Raw genomic sequence first — 14,404 nt, 5'->3', positions numbered from 1 at the left:
AAATTTGCAAAATACTCATGACAGGACCAATATTCAAAATTTCGGTGTTAACGACTCTATTTCATCCTAGACAAACAAGAAAGGGGGCTCAATGTTCAAAATACCAGAATTGTCCTTTAATATATGTCAAAAACAATGACGGGCCGAGAATGCTTCCTTGTGGAACGCCGCATTCAACTATTCTAGGGTCAGACAGCTCTCCCCCTAGGGCCACCAATTGTTCCCTCCCTGACAAGTACGACCTAAACCACCTACATGTGGGGCTGTCTGCTCCCAGGGCCTCAAGTTTATCAATTAATCTCTCGTGATTCACCGTATCAAATGAACTTTAGAGGTCAAGTAACACCATTCCGCAGAGATTTCCATTATCTATATCCCTGCGTATTTTTTTGGAAAGATAGAGTAGGCATGATTCGGTGGAATGTGACTTCCTGAACCCGGATTGGAAATAAACATGAAGTTGTTTTTGTTCATGTATTCATTCAATTGCTCATTGAGCACCTTTTCAAAAAATTTAGAGACTGTGCACAAAATAGAGATTGGTCTGTAGTTACCAGGGTCGTGGCTGTTTTCCTTTGTTGAAAAGTTGAAATACCTTGGCCCTCTTGAGGTCAGTGGGAAAAACACCAGATTCAACCGACGTGTTAAAAATATGTGAGATGTAAGGAGCTATATTTGCAGCAGCATCTCGCAAGAACAGAGGGGATAATATCTAACCCTTAGCGCAGTCTAGCTTTAAGAGCTTTTTATCTATCTCCCCTACCTCAACCTTCTGTAAGCCAAGTGAGTTGGGTAGGGCTCCAAGTTTGGTATAGAATGATTTCACCCTATCAACGTTAAATAACCCAGACGAAGGGTTCAGATTTGAGACCAGTTGTTCTGCTATTGAAGTGTAGTAGGTGTTAAAATGGTTAGCAACCTCTTTTTTTATTGAAATTCAAGACACCATTCATTTTTAGTCCTATGCTTCCTGTGATTTTGCGCCTCTGATAAGTTCCTGTGCCTTATTTCTAGTTTGTTTATATAAAATAAATCATCATGGTTTTTAGTTCTATGGAACGTTTTATGTGCCATTTCCCTGGTATTAATAGCATTATTTATATTTTTGTCAAACCATGCGCTTGAGCGCTGTTTCACTCTGGTCTGTCTAAGAGGGGCCACCTTGTTGATGATTTTTAAAAATATGTCTTTAAACTGTGAACATGCTATGTTAACACATGAACAATTTAATACAGGGGACCAGTCCACCTCATCAACCAGCATCGTAAAGGTTTCCTGGGAATAATGTTTAAATGATCTTGATAGTACAGACTTGTGAGAGTGAAAGGTATTTTTACCTATTTTTCTTGAGCAAAAATTGATATTGTGATCACTTACACCAAAAGTAATAGTGCTACTTTGAGATATTTTAGTTTTGTCTGAAACTAAAATGAGATCAATAATACTCTCGCAAGTCTTGCCTATCCTGGTGGCCTGTTTTAACAGCTGTTCAAAACCAAAAGAATGACACAGATCCTCAAGCTTTTTGCAGGTAGGCTGAGCAGAGCTTGACACGTTTGTGTTCAGATCCCCCATTAAAATCAGCTCAGAGCTCTCTTATTCTGATAGAGTCAAGATAACCTGTTCTAGCTTGTCATAGAAATTAGGATTGTTTTTTTGGTAAACATATGCCCATCCAAATAATCTCTAAATCACTAACAATGTCATCTCTACAGTTAAATGCTACATCTGAGCGCACATATACACAAACCCCGCCAACTTTTCTATTTCGGTCCCTCCTAACTATACTGTAATTATTAATGGTAATTTCCTCGTTGCTTATGGTTTCATCTAACCAACTTTCCGTAAAGCTGATAACCCCAACCTCTGAATGTTTGTTGTACTACAGCACTCAGCACTTACTATTATTATTATTCCTGCATTTCCTGCAGGAAATGCATTTTTGATAATTTTTTCATGTCTTTGTTTTACCATCAATACACACTGATTGAAATAGAAGTTTGTTACTGTTGGCTATCGCACTGAAATCTGAAGTCTTGAAATCTTTTTTTCATATGTAAAACCCTCCCACTCCTCCCATCTCAGTCTTCAGTGATGTAGACAAATCAATATTAATAACCATTATTATTAGGAATCATGGTTCCCTAATGATTCTACTTTTGTGTATTTATTGAAGTGTACCTTTTTTGCATGCAAGTTGTAAGTGAATCTGTTAGTTATGGTTGTTTGACTGGCTCAGTTTGTTTTTTGCATGCAAAAAAGGTACACTTCATTAGTTATAACATGTGTTGCTCATAAAGTAATTCTTCCTATTTTGGGGAAATTAAACTGACCACTAGAGGTCAGTGTCATAGCCTAGGGGCATTGTTCTGTGCCAAGTAGAAGCAGAAGGATACACATTAATGCATTGCGTTGTTCCATTTGGCTGTTCTGGATTAAAACCGAACACTGAGAACTCACGTGTAGTTGTGTCCAAATATATATGCCTGTTAGTAGTTAGCTACAGACGTTACATGATGTCAGAATAGTCAGACAGTGTGTCAGTACGAACGTTATGGCGAAGTTTAGAGCGCCGAGGGAATTAAAGTTCGAGAGTCCAACTGAATGGCCAGAGTGGGAACAGAGGTTTTGCCGCTATTGGCTAGCCACGAAGCTCAACCAAGAAGACGGCTAGATTCAAGTGAGTGCACTTATCTACGCGATGGGAAGTGAAGCTGAAAAGATATTCAGTTTGTTTGAGTTCGAGGAGGAAGACAGTAAAGACGACTTTGAGGTGGTCATGGAAAAGATTGATGAGTACTTTATTCCAAGACGCAATGTCATACATGAACGTGCATGCTTCTACCAACGTTGTCAGCATTCCGGAGAATCGTCGGAGATGTACATTAGGAAATTGTATGAAATGGCGGAACACTGTCAGTTCGGAGCTACGAGAGAGGAACATATAAGGGTTCTTCTTGTAGTGGGAATTGCAGACAAAGAACTTTCGCACCAATTCCAGCTCAAAGCAGACCTGACTCCTGCGCGGGTTATTGAATGGGTCCGCCACGCAAAGGTGGTGTCTTCAAACCAACAGACCGGAACCTCAGCTGGCCAGCATTAACGCGGTGAAATGGAAAAGTGGACAGTATGGAAAGAAAAGCCATGACAACATGAGACGAGGTAACAGCAGCCAGGGAGCCTACACAAAGGAGGAGTGTGGGAGACGTGGTAAGCCGGAACATTCTAATGAAAATCGTTGCCCTGCATTAAAAAGTAAGTGCAATAAATGTCACAAGAATGGAAACTGGGAACGTAAATGTCAGTCTAAAGCAGTCAGGGACGTCACAAGTGAACGGCCTGAACAAACGTATTTCCTTGGCGCTGTTGATCATAAGAACGGAGAAAATAAATGGACTGTGAGCTTAACCATAAACAATGTGGTAGTAGCCTTCAAAATCGACGCAGGAGCTGACGCTACCATTATCGATTAAGGGACATTTAAAAAGAGGAGTCCTAAAATACAGTCAGGGCCTCCAGACACATGCTTTGTAAGCCCAGAAGGTGACCTCAAATGTGCAGGCGTGTTCCAAGGCACCACCAGATACAGAGAGAAAATGTTTTCTTTCAAAGTGTATGTGATGGAGGGAACCAGCTGCTTATTGGGCCGTAAGGAAGCAGTGAAAATGGGCCTAGTTAAGAGGATGAATGAGGCCAGCAGTGTGTTTGGGTCGAGTGGGCTATTGAAAACTGAGCCAGTCAGAATAGCCCTGCATGATGATGCCTAGCCATATGCAGTGCCAACAGCCAGACAAATACCCCTGCCACTGGTACCGCTGGTGAAGCGGGAACTACAGCGCATGGAGGATGAGGACATTATTGAAAAGGTGACGCAGCCGACCGAATGGTGCGCCGCTATGGTACCGGTCCTTAAGCCGAACAAGAGAGAGGTCCAGCTATGCGCAGACCTCAGGAAATTGAATAAAGCAGTGAGGTGAGAGAAGTACGTCCTACCTACAGTGGAGGAGATAATGCCCAGGCTCACTGGTTCAAAAGTGTTCACGTCATTGGATGCAGCAAGTGGATTTTATCAAATTCCTCTGCATGAAGAGAGCAGGATGCTCACTACGTTTATCACTCCGTTTGGGAGATATGCCTTCCGACGTCTCCCATTCGGAATAACATCAGCGCCTGAAATCTTTCAGAGGAAAATGGCAGAGACTTTGGCCGGCCTGGAAGGAACAGAGATCTTCATGGACGACATCTTGGTCCATACTGAGACCGAGGAGCTGTACGACCGACGCTTAGATGAAGTGTTGAAGGTCACCAAGGCGGCGGGGCTCAAGCTCAACGAAGCAAAATGCAAATTCAAACAGCGACAGGTTTGTTTCCTGGGTCACGTGATCAACGAGACAGGGGTCAGGTTAGACCCAAGTAAGGTGACGGGAATAGAGAACTTTCCACAACCACAAAATGTGAAAGAACTCAAGCGATTCCTAGGCATGGTGAATGATTTAGCCAAGTTCATCCCAGAGCTATCAACAGTGGCCCACCCACTGTATGAGCTACTGAGGGGAGATACAGAGTGGACGTGGGGTCCTGCACAGTGTGAAGCTTTCAGAAATCTAAAGACTGCATTAGCCACAGCCTCGGTACTTACCCACCATCGTGGAAGCAGATGCCAGCAGCTACTATGGAAGAAATTAATGACTATATTCTAAGGCAAACCATGATTATTATTAGACCTATATATCTAATGGTAGAAAGCAGCTAGAAGCGCCTCTGAACTCTCATCTAGGACTTGGCACGGTGCCAGGGAGTCTGGGATCAGAGCTGAGTTGGCTTCTCAGAGCTTAGAGCTGAGAAGCCAACACAATACCGGAGGCTATGTGGTCAAAGTGTACTGACCCCACGCCAGGGGTTAAGAGTAGTGTCGCCGGCCACTCGTGGAAAGGAATATATGATTGATCGGCCATGGGGGGCCGTGGGCGGACACCTCACAAGAAACAGCGTTGTACGTGAGGATAAAAAAGAGGCCGGGATCTGTTGACCGGCAGTGCTTTGCAAACTACTCGGCTTTGTTGTGGTCTTTTTTAACGATAAAGTCTTTTTTGTCATACTTGCTCCGGACCCCTCGATTTCTTTTGCTCTCTTAATTAGTTGAAGTGATAGAACGCGGTAATTTTCTACCACACTACGGGCTGGGGGGGCGTCCTACTCCAGCAGCATGGACAGAGCTGGAAACCTGTGGCCTACTGCTCCAGACGATTGAGCGACACAGAGAAAAGGTACGTGCAGATCGAGAGGGAGTGTCTTGCCAGCGTTTGGGCCTGTGAACACTTCGACAAGTACCTGTATGGACTGGACAGTTTTAGACCGATCACAAACCACTGGTACCCCGCATAAGCAGCAAGGATCTGGACTGCGTCCCAATCAGGTGCCAGAGGCTGCTGATGAGACTGATGCGGTTCAAAGCCACCGCAGAGCATGCACCTGGTAAGACATTAGCAGTAGCAGTGCTCTGGGCCCCTAGAGCAGTGCCATCCCCCTGACACTGTTCTAGGGGCCCAGAGCAGTGTCAGGGGGATGGGGTTTGTCATGAGGAGGTAGCAGCACACATTGAGGCTGTTGTGGACCAGGTCCCAGCCACACCACACCGAATGGCAGAGCTAAGACAGCACACTGATAGGCAGCTCCAGACAGTCATAGGTTTCATTAGGAATGGGTGGCCCTATTTTGACAGTAAGGTGCCGGAGGCAGTTAAAGACTTCTACAAAGTGAGAGGAGAGCTATCAGAGGTAGAAGGTTTAGTCACTAGAAGCCAACACATTGTCATTCCAACTGAAATAAGAGAAGTCATACTAAAAAGAATTCATGATGGTCACCAAGGCCTGGTGAAGTGCAGGGAAAGAGCCTACCAATCAGTATGGTGGCCTGGAATAGCTGAGGGGATAACAAGAACAGTACAGCAGTGTACATTCTGTAGAGAGAACAAAAACACTCAGAGAAAGGAGCCATTAATGCCCAGTGAGCTCCCATCCAGGCCATGGCAGAAAATTGTTATAGATCTGTGCGAGTACAAAAAGCACAACTACTTGGTAGTGTCAAATTATTACTCAAGATATCTAGAAATTTTGAATCTGCTTACAACTACTACCCACCAGGTTGTAGCTAAGCTGAAAGCCACATTTGCACGTTTCGATATCCCCGAAGTGGTAGTGAGTGATAATGGGCCCCAGCTAGCTTCAGCAGAGATGAGGGAGATAAGGAGATGAGGACTATGATTTTGTACATATCACATCCAGCCCTCACTACCCCCAGAGTAACGGGCAGGCAGAGAGGGCAGTTCAGATAGCCAAATCTATATTGAGACAGAAAGACCCCCTCCTGGCCCCAATGACATACAGAGCCACACCCACCTCGTCGACAGGGATCAGTCCAGCAGAACTGTTGATGGGCAGGAAAATTAGGACCACCTTGCCTATCTTGCAGGACAATCTGAGACCTAACTGGCCCAACGAGGATGGGATCAGGCAGGCTGACGCTGCAGCCAAGCAGCCGCAGGCCTATTTCTACAACCGCCAAGTCAAGATCCTACCACCCCAGAGCCCGGGGGACTCCACACTAATACAACTGGATGGACAGAAACATTAGACAACGCCTGCTGTTGTTCACAGCTCTAGCTCCACTCCAAGGTCCTATGTCGTGGAGACAGCACAAGGTGAGCGCTACAGGAGGAACAGACGCCACCTGCAGTCTACGCCGGTCAGTGAGAGTTCTGACCAGGTGACTCCAGAGGTCACTGATACTGACACTGGGGACACACAGGGGGCGGGGTCACAATACACTCCCACAAGACCGCAAGGGATTGAGATCGTCACTCGTTCTGGCAGAGTGAGCAAGCCTCCAGTCAAACTGAACTGGTGAACAGGGACTGTGGGGCTGTTTTGGGGGAAAACTCAGGGTCAAGAGACTTTGCAGTATTGACTTTGGGGGAGAGAAAAAAAAACGGAAACGTTTGAGCAATGAATGATTTGTTTGATTAATGAATAATTTTGGTTGCAGAAAATGCACTTTCATTATTTCTGATTTACATTAACAGAAAATGCACTTTTGTTATTTCTAATTTACATTTACAGGAAATGCACTTGTTCAGGAAAGACAAGACAGTAGGAATGTTATGTTTTGTAACAGTATGAATAGAGATCATTTATATTAGACAACATTAAGGTCTGACGGTTGTATACAGTCACGTTTCAACAAGACATATTGTTAATATACAGAAGTGTTTAATGTTTACTAGACACTAGAAGTTCATGTGAAATGATAAGGGCAACATCTTTAAAGGGGGAGATGTAATGACAGGTACTGACCACTGTAAGTCAGTGTCATAGCCTAGGGAATGATACACATTAATGCATTGCGTTGTTCCGTTTGGCTGTTCTGGATTAAAACCGAACACTGAGAACTCACGTGTAGTTGTGTCCTAATATATATGCCTGTTAGAAGTTAGCTACAGACGTTAAAGAAATGTCTTTACTTACATGCCTCTGAAACACTTTCCACACTTGTTGGTGAATCAGAGTGTTTGCCTTAAAAGGAATTTAATAAATGTGTCATTTTGATATAGATAATACAACATTCATGTTTCCAGCATTACTTTCATCAAGTTCATATACCATGACCATCCAAAGTGTAAGGGTTAACAGTGTATATCCCACCTTCAACCTCCGGGCCTGTACTGGTCCTCTTCTTGATGACCATCTCAAATCTAAGTGGAATACTGAAGTAAACATAGCAGCATTGCAATCCCGGTGAGAATTTGTTTGTGCATACACTCATGTCAAAAAATTATCAATTCACGTTGCGCCTCTTCTCTTGCGCCTCTTCCTCTATCTCTTTTAAACTCATACCAGTGGGGTATTCCACAAAGACGGTTTTATAACATAACCGGGTAAGTTAACCCAGGGTTTGCGGTAACGCTAGGTTTTCCGTTTCAAAATGAACACGGTATGTTAGTTACTATAGAAACATATGCTCTGAATCAAACCTGGTCGGAGCAGGTTTTGCACAGGTTAAGTTTGGAACATAACCCGGTTTTGGGTATTTAAACCCGCGTTCACCGCAGATTTTATGTGTTCAGATTTTAAGGGCATCTGTAATGGCATGCCCTTTTGATGAGAGGCCTGTTGATATCGGAGCGCAAATTATTCGTGCAATCCACCGGGAGCGATTAATAAGACCACGGCTCGACATCTTGGCATTTCCGGATGACTTTTTGCTGGAGAGATATAGATTCTCGCGCAAATCTTTAATATATTTAAATAGCCTTCTCCAGCCTTACATAGCCAATACTACCAATCGAGGACCTGGCCTCAGTTCACTCCAGACTATTTGCGTAGCCCTCTGTTTTTGGCAAATGTTTTATCTATAATGTTGGAGATGCTAAGCACATCTCAGTCCTTTCAGATGACCCATTCACGTCCGGACCAAGATTTTCATCTGCCTCCTATCATACAAAGAGCAATATTGGCTGAGTACTATATGCCGAGTGGCGCTTACAACAGAAAGTATAAAATAGTCCTAACATACATCCACTGGAGAATGTTCGATCGTAGCCGGCGACTTCATTACAAGCACTAATCCATCTTGATCTGTGAAGTTGATGAATTGTCACTTTTAGGTTTTCTACCTAGTTACCAAACAAAAACATTTGGAACATTTGCGCTGTGGCACGCACACGGTTTGCATGTGTTACTTCGAAGACAAACAAAATCTTAAATACAAGAAAAACAGAAAAACCTACAACCAGTGGGGTACGCTCACATGGCCCCTGACTCTCTGAGGAGGTACCTCCAGGTACCCCCTCCATGCCAGGGCGCCCTGAATTTATGTCTATTGCCAGCTCCTCCACCGGGGTCAATACAATTTGAGGGCCAGATCCAGTCTGCCGACTGTCTGCCTTTTCACGATTGGCTTAAAAAAAAGAGCTTATTTAAATGCAGGAGTGACAAATATGGTGTGACAATTTAAATGGTGGACTGACAAAATATACCAATACGATGGTGGGAAAAGCTTACCAGATTGTATGTTTTTATACTTCATTTTTACTTGATCCGCTGACCGCTTGGGAGCCATCGGAGTACATATTTTTTTAGAAGAAAAGGGTTATGTGGTAGGAGCGATAAGAATGCTTAACTGGGATATTAATAGATTCATGGCTCAAAGATTAAGGATCATGCTTTTGACATGTAACTAACGCATTTACGCGGTCATCGATCCACTGCCAGGCTTTGGTTCTCTGGGTTGCAGAGGCTTTAGCGTTCCCTTTTCTTGTGATAATGTCCTTCTCCTCATCATAGCTCTACAGGAGAACCTGGAGTTCCATTTCATTGAAATAAGCGGCCCGTTTCGCCATTTCGATCAGTGCTTCCATGATCCATACAATCACGTCTTTATAGGTTTGGCGTGGACGCGCACAACCCTGTGTTAACCAACCCCGTGTTGATTGAACTAATGCATAACCCATGTGGTGGAACCGACAGCTCTGGTTTAGTTGGCACAGTTGTCAATCAACCTAGAGTTCAGCGTTAACTCTGTGTTTGTTAAACCTCCGTTCGTGGAATACCCCTCTTATGTTTTATTTATGTTTTTGTTATAATGCAAACATGTTGCACACTGGGGTCACACTGTTCGGTGGGTCGCAGAACTCCAATAGTATCTGTCTGCGTCCTGCAAGACGGAGGCGTGACTTGTAGTAGGTGTAACTTGTAGTAGGAGGCGTGTCTTGAACTTTTCCAAATTGCGGAAGTAGGAGGCGTGTCTAGTACTTTTCTAAATGCAGAAGTGATCTGTATGTAGCAGTGGTGCGCGGGTACATAAATGACCGCAACTCGGACCTCAAATATTATAATGCACCCCACCCGCTCATTTAAAAATATGCTCTTGATTAGCTTAATCATAGCCTTACTGGCTTACGTGAAACTGACATCCCTGAGTCATATACATTTAAGAAATGCATATGCATATGCAACGGTAAAAAAAGACAGCGGATTAATAATTCAAATAATTTTATTGAATACATTTCGGTGGCGTCTCTTATTCGTCCATTCTCAAAGCCTGAAACAGACAACACAAACTTGTTTGCGTTTTTGTGATGCTTTTGTGAAGAGCTCTCGTGGACCGCGATTTAGAAAAGACACGCCTCCTACTAGAAGTTACGCCTCCTACTACAAGTTACGCCTCCTACTACAAGTTTCGCCTACTACAAGTTACGCCTCCGTCTTGCAGGACGCAGACAGACCCTAATCCAGAATTCGGTGTAACACCGGCTTTGTGGAATACCCCTCAGTAACTGCAGATTTTGTATGCGTACATTAAAGTCACAAACGTGTAACAGTAAATTTGAAGTCCTAAATATTTATTTTGCATGTGTACTCTAAAGTCACAGATGTGTAACAGTGTATTTGATGTCGGAAATATTATTTCTACCATTGTAAACACTAAATTGGGTCTACGAGTTCACAAGTCTGTGTTACAGGTGCACAAATCCTCATATTCAAAGAGTCATGCAATTGACACTTTTGCTACAATCATTGCAGCGCAGTTGGTGCAAAACACATTCACACACCCGTGTTTCATAATCTGAGAACATGCACAAAATTTGTGCATTCGTGAACCCAAATGTGAACTAATGCATCAGAAGTTGCACATCTGTGAAATATTTCCTCACAAATGAAATTATATAGATCGCTATGTTCAAAGAGCATTTTAATGGGCGAGCACAAGTCCATTGGTTACACAACTGCACGAATCTGCTGCTACGAGTCTCAGCTGTTGTTTTTCTTGCAGATACTTTTGCAACCGACTACATTGTACAAGTGTAGCAAAGGTGATTCGTATCCGTACGAAGCAGATCGTCCGTTGGCGGGACAAAATTGCAGCATTAACCAATGAAAGTCGCCGGCAGGGGGTGCATTTTTCAAACTACACTGGGACCATCCAAGGAAACTCTTACTTTCTGGAGTCTTGAAAGTAGATAAGAGGGCATCCTACACGATGGAGTTGGGTATCTTACATTATGTCAAATCAAATTACTTAGTTCCAGTGCCGGCCCTGAGTAATTTGGTGCCCTAGGCAAGATTTTAGCTGGCGCCCCCTTGCATCGCAGCAGTCGATTTCAAAATCAACTTTCATACAATCACATAGAAACTGAATGTGTATATTCAAGATTTTATTTCTTTGAGTAAAAAATATCTCACCAAATAAAAACTAAAGAAAGAAACAAGTGATAAAATTAAAAATAGAAAATAAATAAGGCAAACATATTAAGCCGAACACTGCACACGAAAACAAGTGACATAAAATGAATTAAGAATACAAAATAAATAAGGCAAACATAAAGCCGAACACTGCACATGAAAACAAGTGACATAAAATGAATTAAAAATACAATATAAATATGGTATTGCACAAAATAATAAATAATGAAACCAGTGCAGACATAACAACACACACTATTGCACACAGTAAAAGAAAGAAAAATGAGAGACCTCTTAATTCACCGCTATTTACATTATTCCAACAGAGGGGGCTATCTGCATGTTGATTGTATTAAAGGCCTCAGCAACACTCAAGAAACTCACTTTACAGCCTTACTCTTCTTGACTTTCTTGATACAAAGGCATCTATAATGTCATCATATGACAGCTGTTTTCCAACAATATGTGATAGTGACAGTGTTGGGCAAGTTACTTTAAATTAGTAACTTAGTTACAGTTACTTCTTTCAAAAGTAACTCAGTTACTTTAAGTTACTCGTTACTTTCAAGGTAACTAGTTACTAGAGAAAGTAATTTTTTTTTTTTCTAAATTATCTTATTGTGTTATTGTGGCAAAGGACCTCCCTAACTGGATAGCTAGGGAGGCTGCCAGTCGTCTGGCTTGCTTACACGTAAGTCCTATCCTACCACAAGCGCAATGCGCCACCTAGTGACCTGAACGTGCCATAGCAGTGTAGTAGTGTGAGTGCAAATAATGAAATATATCCATTGTTTCCAACTGTTTCCAACACTCTACAAATGCACACACATTATTTTGGGGTTGATGTGGCATAGTGTTCGACAAAACAACTGTAAAATTTGATCATTGTACCCAGTATTACTACGATGAAGCAGTGGATCAACAAAACACAACATACAGTATGTTTTGAAACTTTTGATAGGCATATTTATCGTAGCCATTGAAACAGGTACAAAGTATAGTTTTGGCAGTGCAAAAATTAAACTGTGCCTCAGACCATTTAGCAACTGTAGGATTCAATAGTGCAAAACTGATACAATAGATGTTTTCAATGTAAACACAGTGAGGTTTATCCGTTCTTTGTAAGTTAATCTTAACTCAAAACAGCTAAACTCCACCAACTGGAGACCTCATCATCAATAATGATGGGCAAACTTAAAAGTATTTTCAGCCTCACAAAGAGAAACTAAATAAATAAAAAGTACTTTCAGCCTCACAAACATAGTTAATGTTTAACAAAAATAATATTTCCTCCACTCTGGCCGTTTAGATAAATAAAACAACTGATTAAATCAATAATGGTGGATAAAGTGCTTTAGTAGTCTATGTTAGTATGTCTATGTCTATATCAGTCTTTGTCCATACATCGCCATCATTTGTTTAGCTGTGTCTGGGTTATAGACTGTGCAACAGGCTTTGTAAAATCAAGCTTTTGTTGTTTGGCTGGAGTGGCTTCTCCTTTAGCATCGGCGGAGCTGACGTTAGCAGCAGCATCACCTGTGTTACCTTCAGGGTCTTTTTCAACTAGCTTGGTAGATGCCTGCTGTTTCTGAAGATGTTTCATCAGATTAGAATTGCCAGTTTTTGATGTGGCTAGTTTTCGAACCTCCACAAAGATGACAGGTCACCAAAATATTCCTTATGTCTTTTACTGTCAGAAAGGAAAAATAATGTGCATATTTCCATGAGAGAAATACAACGCCTGGACCGTCGTCGACTGCCGCCATTGTTTTAATTCATTTACTTGTGCGTCGCTGCGTCACGTGACTCACGTCCTCTTCACGTCCACCACGGAAACTGTAGTCCTGGGTTATGCAGGTGAAGTAACGAGTAACAAGCCTGTTATAAAGTAACAAGCCTGATTTTGACAAAGTAATTAGTTACAGTGCTCGTTACCGCAAAAGTAACGTAGTTACTGTAACGCGTTACTTAATACCGCGTTAGTCCCAACACTGATGGTTGATGCTTATAATGGAAAGCCCACTGAGACGTTCTTGTGCCATCGTTGATCTCAGGTAGGTTTTAATAAGCTTGAGCTTAGAGAAGCTTCTTTCCGCAGAAGCCACTATAGCAGGAAGAGTGGCGGAGATCCTCAGAGCAACCCACATATTGAGATACATCTCTGTTAGCTTTTTCTCGTGCAGGAAAGTCAGGAGTTCCATGGCTGTCATGTTCTTTGCTGGCAAAGGTGGACATTTTTGCATTTCCACACAAAGTTCCCTGTCATTAATGTCTTGCTGCCCATCATGGGTCAGAGCAGTGCTCAGGGTCTGACATTGTTGTAGCAGCTCTTCTTTTGCTGAGTTGGGGAAGTTGAGGAGCACTCCAAACTTGTCCTTTACCTCTCCAAGGTTCTGAAATCTCTCATCGAGTGAAGAGACAACTGTATCCACGACCACATTAACAAATGTGGTTTCCATTTTCTTAAGTGCGACATTGATAGGCTCATCTGGAGACTCATATGCAAAGTGCTTTTTTGTGGTTCTTAACCGCTGTTGTTTCAGTACAGTCTTCACGTTCATCTCTTCACACATCTCCTTTGCAGTTGTCTGTGCATCAGAAAACCCAGTGGTTCTTTAGCAGGCCATGGAATCTCTGGTTTTCTTCAGCAAGTCTACAGCCACATCTAGCTGCATGGAGGGTGACTGCAACAGTTTACTCACATGCTGGATTTGGTTGAGGATGTCATACCATATGGCTGTACAAATCGAAAATCTGTAAGATCCTATCTCCTCAGACAAAGACTGGGCTTCAACTCTCACCACAGGGTCTGAAGTAGTTTCCCTCACCTCCAGAAGAGCCCCTCTGACTTGCCTAGCCTGGTACCTTACTGCCTCAATGCTTTTTATCCTGCTTTCCCATCTCGTCTCTGACCATGACTTCAAAGTGGTTTTAACATGATTCAGCAGGGTATCCCATCTCTGGGTGGAGGCTGAGAAGAGCTTGAATTGCTTTGTTAAATGTCCAAAGTAGCTGATGGCTTCTGTTGTGCTCTTTGCAGCATCAGCTAATACCAGATTTAAAGTGTGGGCACCACATGCAACAAAAAAAGCTCCTGGGTTCTGCTGAAGCAACCTTCATGTTGGCACCGTTGTCATAGGATTGTCCTCTGCAGTTCTCAAAGG

At 42.7% G+C, this 14,404-nt stretch overlaps 1 protein-coding gene across 1 annotated transcript in view; it reads right to left on the bottom strand.

The window, feature by feature from the left end:
* dnai3 (dynein axonemal intermediate chain 3) overlaps nucleotides 1-14,404 on the bottom strand; it is a gene marked incomplete at both ends in the record, with an annotated part of 84,928 nt that overhangs the window by 67,233 nt on the left and 3,291 nt on the right. The window contains 1 exon segment of the mRNA XM_079739407.1: nucleotides 7,701-7,762. Coding sequence (XP_079595533.1) covers nucleotides 7,701-7,762 — 62 coding nt within the window.

This window comes from Pollachius pollachius (genome assembly GCF_949987615.1).
Source record: "Pollachius pollachius genome assembly, chromosome: 7".
NCBI classification, from domain to species: domain Eukaryota; kingdom Metazoa; phylum Chordata; class Actinopteri; order Gadiformes; family Gadidae; genus Pollachius; species Pollachius pollachius.
Note: the sequence above shows the minus strand (reverse complement) of the source record. Positions and strands in the feature narration are given on the sequence as shown.